Here is a 9,063-nt window from a genome sequence, read left to right as displayed (position 1 = left end):
CAGCCCCTACCAAATATACCTCAAGGGCAGCAGGACCCCCACATTCCTGCCAGCATGGTGGCTTGTGGACGATCACAGACATCATAAAGTCCCAGTCCCACAATCTCAACTGGGAGGGCAGCGAGGGTGTGGGGTTGCCATGGCACTGTTCCACTTTCGTGTTTTGGACCATTTGCATGGCCCAGCTGGTGCTTGAGTGCATATTTTTGGCAGTGGCTGGGGAGGTTCCTCTGCAGCTGAGTAGAGCCAGCCAAACTTGGCTGGCATGAGGCAGGGCTTTTCAAAATGTTCTGTGCTCCAATCGGAAAGCAGCCGAATGCTACTCTTCTCAGAAAAGTGCTGCCCTTGTCCTTTTTTAATGAAAGCTAACTTGGTATTCAGTAGGAGCAGGCCAGAGCTATTTCAGACACGGAAGACAGCAGACACAAATCAATAGAAAAAAATAACTTCTTTTTATTTACAAAAAAAATCCAAATATTGGATGCTGTAAACAAAATTCACAATCTGTTCCCTCTAGAGTCTGTTTTCCATCAGCTCTTTTTCTGTCTGTGACAAAGCCTATAGTCAAAATGTTCCAAAAGAGCAATCCAAGGAGCAGTTTGCTGCAACAGGATGCCTTGCAGAAGGCAACAGTTGTAAGGAAATTTGAGGGAAAGCAAATCTGCACAGACTCCTACAGACTGCAGGAGCTTGCAGTGCCTTTAGCCAAGCTGTCTTGAAATTTGCAGGCTTTTTTTTTTTTACTATTTATTTTGTTAGCAAACCACTATTACAACAGCAAAACAGTACACTGATTTTCTTTCTTGCAAGGGAAATTCTCTGCATAAAGAAAACCATACAAAAGAATATATTCAAATAGGAGCTGAATATGCAAATACATTTTTTTCATTTTCTGTGCAGTTTTAGCTAACACACTTCATTTTCTCAATTTAAAAAAGTGCCTTTTTTGAACCAGTAGGAACTTCTGATGTGATGCAAACCAAGCATTTAATAAGAGCTGTTTAGAAGATTTGTGTGAAGGCCTTTGTGCAAGATAAAAAATATTTTAAGTGCAATACAAGAAACTAGAAAAATATCATCTTTTTGGTCTTCTAATTGCCCTTCTATTTTTTAGGAGAAATGTTCTTGCATTTGGGAGGACAGCTACATCTAAAGAAAAAAAAGAAAATAAAAAAACCCATTTAGAAGCTCTTGGTTGTTTCACGATCACTAGGTTTAACCAAGTTTAGCGCCCTGTTGGTTAGCAGGAAATTCAGCTGTGGCACAAACAGTTTTACTGTAATCAGGTCAATGTCTTTAATCAGTTCAGCTCTTTAAAAGGGGCACTGTCTTCTGTAGCACAAGCTTTAACCTTACAGCTGATTGGATGGGATAGATCAAGTCTACAAAGCAAGAGCGTGGTATTAACTTTAAGAGTACCAGTGTGCTGAAGAGGAGGGGAAAAACCAGTTAAAAAGAAGTCAGACTTTATGGAGGGAAAGGTGTGCAAACCACAGAAATAAACCAGCTTTGAAAAGGGGTTCTTATTTTACTGTTGGCCTGAACTCATGCCTTCTTCCCACCTCTAACACCAGGCACATTTTAAGCTACCAGTCACAAATAATACAAAGCTCCACCAGTTCCACCACTTGATCATTAACACATGTAAAACAGATCTGGAATACCTATATAATATATAAAAAACCATATTATATATGTATCAAAATGCAAATGCTAAAAGGTGCAGTTTAGCTCAGAGCCCTGCTGTATGCACTATAAGGTAACTAACTGCTGTGAATCAAAAAAAACCAACCCACAATAAAATTTGAGCTGAGAGGAAGTATTTCAAAACTTTCTTTCAAGCAATGGCAAAAAAAAGGGTCCTTCAAAGGAAAACACCACTGTGTCATGTATTATCAGCATTCTGCGGTTGTGGCACAGCTATAGATTCTCAAACCCTTTTAAAGAGAGGATGACTCATTTATTTGCTGCAAATAGTTGTGGGAGAGAAGACATACCACATTACCAGCTGATCCTATTTCCCCAGCCCTCCCCTTGCTTCCGCTAGCGAACCAGGAGCAGGAGGTAAGGGGAGCCAGCGGGCCAGGAGCGCTCAGCCCAGACCCTCCAGGGGGCTGGAGGGAACCTCACTGGGACAAGAGGCCAGTGGGAAGCTGCAGCCAGCACCAAAGGAAGGGAAGGTGGGGACAAGGTCTGCACGTCAATGCTAGGAATGGCAATGGACCAGCTTTTAAGTTTCCTGAAGGACTCACAGGGAAGGTGCTTCAGTAAACAAATCGGGTTCCTATTAAAGTGCCTGCAGAGTGAAAAGTACAAAGCGCGACAAAAATAGATGTACCTTACTCGCTCCATAGGGAAAATACACTGCCAGGACACGCGTCCTCTCCCTCTCCCTGCCCCTGACTCCAACGCCAGACCGTGCCTGTGACCAGGCAGGGCACAGACGGATTTCCTTCAAAAGCCTGAATTCCCTTTTTTTTTCCCTCTCAGAAAGAAAAAGCAAAATATCAGAGTCAAGTGTCACTTAGTCATTAGGTTTTCAAAGCCCAACAAAGAATTTAACACCTTCAGAGATGGCACTGAAGTGAAAACAGCAGCGGAGGTTGGTTTTTTCCCCCCTGCTGGTCTTTTGGGAGAGGAAATGAAAGTGAATAGTTATTGTTCCAATGTAAAGTGATTCCATTTAAATAAAGTACAGTACTAAAATGTAAATGCAGTGTGACAACCAGATCAAAGATGTTTAATATTTGCATAAAAATATATATATATAATATATATATAAAATATAATTTTAAGCAATCGTGCAACACTCTTAAAAAGGGTTCATTTCACATTTGCTAAATTCTAGTGGTCCTGGAATGCATAATGCATTCTATTAAAAATACTCCTTTAAATATTAACAATTAGTGTTCAAATTACCAACGAATACAATATTCTTTAGCTGTCAGGGGGTTTAAATAAACCTATCTTTGATCCACGTTCCACTGAATTACACATCATGGAGGTATGCAGTCACAACATTAGTGGGTTAAATGTCAAAATGGCATTACAGTACAAAACAGTTAAAAAAAATCAGCTAGTCATATGTTTCTCCATCTGTGGAATTATTATGGCTCACAAGCAACTCACTGAATTACTGTAATCCTTGTTCTTGCAACCAAAGACATTATCTGAATCCCACCTTAATCCTGACTGGTTCATTTACTCCAAATTTATCAGGTGTGGGTTAAAATTTCACTGCAAGGTGCCCACTGTCCTATGACATCCTGTTGCAAACTGGAAAACAAGTAGTACTTTATTTAAACATTCCTTAATTGCTACATTTTCCTAGACCACATTAATATATATTGTGTGTGTATATATATAGATATACACCAATAACATGTACATATATACACACACAAACATATATACACACATACACACACGTACCTAGGATAATAGCACACCGACAAAACATTAACTCTATACAGGTATTTGCCAAGAAAAAAAATAGGGCATTTCCTCCACCACTTATTCACAAGCTTATGGGTTGGTTTGCTTTTTTTTTTATCCTTGTGTCCCTGATAAAACAAAATGCATGGTTAAACCACAAAACTATATTTTTTTTCTCACTTCAAATTTTATGAAGGCATCAGGCACTTTTGATTACTATTGGTGTGTACAAATATAGGAACATCTTTCTTCCTTTTACATATATATATATTTATATATATATACTCTACTGTATCTTCTTTGCTTGGATAACTTATTTGTGAAATCTTTGGTCCTTAAGTATATACTTCTTGCCACAGCTGGTTTTCCAGCATTCTCACATTTTTAAAATGTGAGGCATGCACACAGCTGGAAATAATGGACTTTGTCATCGTACATGTTTCTGTTTTTCTAACTGTACCAATCCACTACTGTTCATTTGGAGCAAGCTGTTTCTGGTAAAGCATTCTAGTCAAGCAAGCTATACATTCTACACGGTCAATCCATAGACGGCACTTGCTGCAAGCCCCAAATGCAGTAATTCCAATATACAATTTTATTCAGCTTATCTCTGCTTTATGCCTCTAACTTTTAACTCCTGAATATATATAGAATTGTTTTTTGTGAAGTTTTTTCTTTTGTTGTTTTTTTTTGTTTTGTTTTGTTTCTTTCATATTCTCCCTTTTGCAGATCCCATTCTAGAGTAAGAATAAAAATAAAAGAAAATAAGGCTTTCCCACCTTCTCTATGCCAAAGCTATGGGAGCAGATATTGCCAACCCATATTGTCATCAAGCATTCCTCCCTCACTTATTTCAGGGGAAGCTGGTTGCTTTTAATGACAGGCCTCTTGTGCTCTGGGGTAGGATCCAATTATTTTGGGGTTCTTTCTTGATCACGCTCCCATTATTTATTAGAAGAACCACAAGCTTGTCGCAAGCTTGACAACTAGAGCAGATCGTCATTGCACAAAACACCCCATTTCAGAGGGACCCATCGCCCCTTCCTGCATCTTAGAAAATGTTCTCTCCACCGAGTCTACTAATTTCGGTTCTTAATTACAGGGCAGCCAAGTAGAGTATGTGTGCTGCTGGCAAGGGAACACCGTCTGAACCTGGGCAATGTAGTAATTGCTGAAGTTGGCATCTGCTACGTATGGGGCTGGCTGGTAATAACAGGTGACATTGGCCACATTGGGAATGATATTTTGCTCGGCTAGGACTCGGATGGCCAGCATGGTGATCAGATTCAGAGTCTGTCTCCTCTCATGCCCCATCAGGCACACTGTGCTCTCATTCACCACACCGTGAAGGGTCATGAGATAGTCATACTTGCGGTCTTCTAATCCCACAAAGTGGTTCTGCAAGTAGGACTCCAGCTTTCTCTGCTGTTCGCCAATGTCTGAGAAGTCAATGAAAAACCTCGAACACATGTATCTCTGCAGGGATTTAATCTCAGATTCAGAGGCTGCCCTAAAGCCCCTTACCAAAAGGTTGCAGTACTTCAGAAGACCACCTCCTCTGATTTCTTCTGGGTTTCTGGTGGCAATTATCTTGTTGCAGAGGTGATCAAAGGCTTCCTGGAAATCCCCATAAACGCTCTCACCAATGATAGTTGGGTGAAAAGTTTCAGTCATCAGATTCTCTGAGCACTCATAAAAAAGCAGCAGGGAGTCCAGCTTGATTTGAAAGGAATCGACACTGAATTCAAACTGCCGCCTCAGAGAGTCCACAAATTTCAGCTCCACATTTTTGCCACTGTTGTTGGACAGGGAGATAAGACTCCACCGGTCTGAATCATTGCATACTTTTACCATTTTCTGCACATAAGCCTCCTACAATCAGAAAGACAAAATGAGCAAATCAAGACAAAGAAGCAAGAAATTTCTCCTTCACTGCATTTGCTGACCCCCTCCCAAGCCCCCTCCCCCCCCCCCCCCGTACTTATTTCATAAAAGATTTCATGGAGCCTGCAGATACATACCAGAGAATAAGTGCTTAATGTGAGAGCTCAAAATGCTGTCACTGCAAGGGTATGACAGGGAAGGGTGTTCTGCTGGGACTGTGTCATGCAAGGGAAGCATATAGCAACCCTGCTTCTTTCTGTCACTTCTTAATACATCTACAGACTAAGTCCATGGCACACCTGCCAAATATGCCTGCACCCATACACAAAAGGTCACTACTACAATCTGATAAGAAATCTTATTTATTGGTTTTCACTTCTCTCTCTATTCCCCACAGAAACAAGTTAGCAAATGTTCATTCCGTTCAATCCTACCAGTGCAGGTTCCATAAATCTGCCCCATATTTAAAAAAAAAAAAAAAAAATCACTCTAAAAATCTGAAAGGCATTTGGATTCAGCCTCATGAACTTAAGCGAAGTGTCTTCTAGAGGAGCGAATACGCCTCCCCACTGGGGCGCTTAGCACACCTGGAAGCATGCCTTGGAGATGGGGTTTCCTTCTTGTAGATGTTAAATCCATCTACGCTCCCCCTGCACCCGGGAACCGGGGCCGGCACACCGATCTGCCGCCGAGCCGGGCTGGGAGAGATGTGCAGCGCCTGGCACACGCCCCAGGTAAAACAACGCTCCCAGCAAATCAACCGGGAGGGAGAAAAAGCTAATTAATCCTGAAGAGCGCCGGTCAGGGCACTTCACTGCAAACTCCTCCTCGGTTTTAAGCGTGGGGTGAAAAAATCGCTCGGGGTTCCCGTGGGTCGCGGGGGTGTGGGGGGGGAAGCTGCGTCCCTGAGCGCACCCCTCCATCCCCAGGGGGAAGGTGCCCACTGTCTGCAGGCAGGCGCTCACACCTGCCCGCTCCGGGCATCTGGGCAGAGGGCAGGTTTACCTTGAGGGTGAGAGGCGTGATCTTCTCCTTATTCACCCCCTCGGGTAGGAAATCCAAGAGGCAGTCCAAGACCACGTCCTTCACAGTCTGAAATTCGGCTTCTCCTTTGAGGTCTGCGCAGAAGATGAGGTCCAAGTCCTTGTAACCCAGGCCGCTGTCCTGGTGGAGGACGTGGCTGGCGGCCGAGCCGTTCAGCCGCACGTCCCGTAGGCCGATGCCCTTCTCTTCCAGCCGGCTCCGCACCACCTTGACGATCTGGCGGGGCTGCATGGCCAGCGTGGGGAAGTTACCGCGGCCGTGGATGGGAATGGTTTCGCTGAGGATGCGGTCTAGACGCTGCACTTGCTCCCAGCTCAGCACGTTGCATTGCGCGCTCTCGCCGCCGCCCGCGGAACTCCCGCCGGCCTTCTCATCGTCTGCCATGGTGAGCGGCCGCCGCCTCCCCGGGCTGGATCCAGGCACCGCTCCGGCTCCCCGCCGGCCCCCCGGGGCCCCTCTCCCTCCGCGCCTGGCAAAAGAAGAGGAAAAGCCAGCGGTCAGCAGCTGCGTGCACCCCGCGCCCGAGCTCCGTTCCCCCGCGGCTGTCCCTTCCAGCGGGGGACACACCTACTGATTAAATTTAAAAAAATAAATAAATAAAACGGGGGTGGGGGGAGAAAAAGCCCCCCGGAGCCAGGTAGTGCTGCAGGATAAGGGAAGGTGCCCAACCTGCAGCGCCGCTGCTTGCACCGCTCTCCGCGCTCCCGCCGGGGCAGAGGCCGCCCCGCGCCGACGGAGAGGCCGCCCCGCACCGCCCAAGAGGCCGCCCCGCTCGCTGCCGCCGCAGGCTGCCGCCGTCTCCGGAGCTTTCGTAGTTCTGGCCGGGAAAGGTCCCCAGTAGTTTTTATACTGGGCTTCTCCGCGCTTCCGGGGTTCCGAGTCACGGCGCCGGCGTCCCGCCCCCTCCATCTGCATGGCCGGCCTCGGCGGTGCCCCCGCCCGCCCACACCCGCGCACCCGCGGGCCGCCCTCCCGCCCGCCCCTCCGCGCCGGCGGAGCGCCCAGCGCGGCCGTCCCGCACCGCCCCGCGCTGGGAGACCCGCGCAGCGCAGCGCGGCCTCCCCCGCACGGCTCAGGGGAGGCAACAAGTGCAGCACCGCTCCCTGCCCCGTGCGGGGCGCGGCCCCTCCCGCTCCTGCCGTACCCAGATGCGCGCCCAGGGGCACCCAGCTCCGCGCTGCCATTCATTCCCGATTTTTTTTCTCTGCCTTTTTACTCCCCACCTGCCCCCCCGACATTCCCGGTCATCCCAGGCGCAGCCAAACTTCATACCAGAGCGACGGAATTTGGCAAGGGCCCCTCTCCAAGCAGATGCCGAGGATCCCGGGCCGTGTGGTTTGCGCTGCTCGGCTCCTGACCGAGATTTCCAGAGCCGCCTGCGGCAGCGCAGCGGCATCACGCTGTGCCTGCCCGGCCCCGGCCCGGCCCCCTCCCCCGCGCCCGCCCGCCCTCCTCGCCGGCGATGGGAGGCAAATGACATCCCGAAGAGCACGGAGGAGCCGGTGCCTTCTAGAGGAGCATCCTGCCTATAGAGTACAACTTGGGTAACCGCGGAGCCGCAAAAATAACGTGGAAGACAAGCATATTATATAAATATGCCCATATATTTTATTCACAGCTACATTTTCTTTTAAATAACGATGGATGTATCTGCTTGTTTTTCACCTGTTACTTACATACACGTACACATAGTTGTTATTTCAAAAACATATAGATACTATTTAAAAACAGATAGATACTATTTAAAACATTACATACTATTTAAAACAGACTTAGCGCACGCTCCCGATGCACGCAGCAGCACCGGGAGCCGCCACCGCCTCAGTGCGCGCCAGCGCGGTGTAGACAGCGGGTTGCGCGGAAAGATGCAGTGCTGGGGGACACGAGGGGGTCACGGACGGTGTTGCGTCATCGCTCGCAGCTTTGTGACGCGCGGCAGGAGGGGCCAATAGTGGTGCGGGGCTACGTGACGCGCGGCTCCCTCAGCGGAGAACTTCGCCAAAAAGTGGGGGTGGGCGACAGAGCCCGACGAGGTTTACCGTCCCCTTCCCCCATTTTTAGCGCTCCCCCTCCCCGCGCCCCCTTTTCTCCCGCCCCGGGATGGGGTCGGGTGTGGGGCTGTGCCCCGCCCCTCACGGGGAAGCCCCCGAGCCCCCCGGTCCATCCCCCCCCACACACAGGCCGGGCGGGGGTCCCGCGGCGCCCGCCCCTTCGGGGCGCTCCCGGCTGGCGCAGCGCGGGGCAAGGGCGCCCCCTGCCGGCTCCCGCGGGGCGGGGCGGGGGGGCCGGGGGCGGCTCGGGCTTTGATCCTCTGCCCACATTCCCTGTGGCTTCAGCAGCACGGGGCTGCTCCTCGCTCCACCCTGTGCCCCCGTCATGCGGCACCACTGCCCCCTCCCCGTGCCACTCACGGGGCGATAAAAGTGTTTGTATGGCTCTGTGTCAGTGCCTTTCCTCAATAGGGAAAAAAAAAAAAAAAAAGGAAAAAAATTAAAAGAAAGAAAGCTTTTAAAATCAGAATGTGTACAAGTGATTGCAGCTTAACAGCAGAAGCAGAACGTTGTATGACTGCCAGCATATTGAATAGGGTTTGCCAGTTTATTCCTTTATTTAAAATAAATATTCAGACTAAGTGGCCTGCTCCCTCAACTGGAGCCTGTTGAGGGGAGCCTGCAACCGGCTTCTGGGAACCTGGGCCAC

The 9,063-nt window shown here is 48.5% G+C and overlaps 1 protein-coding gene across 2 annotated transcripts; it reads right to left on the bottom strand.

Moving 5' to 3' along the window:
- Positions 1-429: 429 nt before the first annotated feature.
- Positions 430-7,691, bottom strand: TENT5A (terminal nucleotidyltransferase 5A). 2 transcript variants are annotated; one of them, XM_069011265.1, is made up of 3 exons: positions 7,636-7,691; positions 6,325-6,832; positions 430-5,307 (listed from the first exon to the last, which is right to left on the bottom strand). In XM_069011265.1, the coding sequence occupies exons 2-3, from the start codon at positions 6,745-6,747 to the stop codon at positions 4,528-4,530; spliced, it is 1,203 nt and encodes a 400-aa protein (XP_068867366.1). In that variant the 5' UTR covers positions 6,748-6,832; positions 7,636-7,691; the 3' UTR covers positions 430-4,527. The 2 variants fall into 2 exon arrangements, with proteins under 2 accessions (XP_068867366.1, XP_068867365.1); XM_069011264.1 differs by lacking the exon at positions 7,636-7,691 and adding an exon at positions 7,033-7,164.
- Positions 7,692-9,063: the final 1,372 nt, after the last annotated feature.

Source organism: Aphelocoma coerulescens, chromosome 3 (assembly GCF_041296385.1).
Source record: "Aphelocoma coerulescens isolate FSJ_1873_10779 chromosome 3, UR_Acoe_1.0, whole genome shotgun sequence".
Lineage (NCBI taxonomy): Eukaryota > Metazoa > Chordata > Aves > Passeriformes > Corvidae > Aphelocoma > Aphelocoma coerulescens.
Note: the sequence above shows the minus strand (reverse complement) of the source record. Positions and strands in the feature narration are given on the sequence as shown.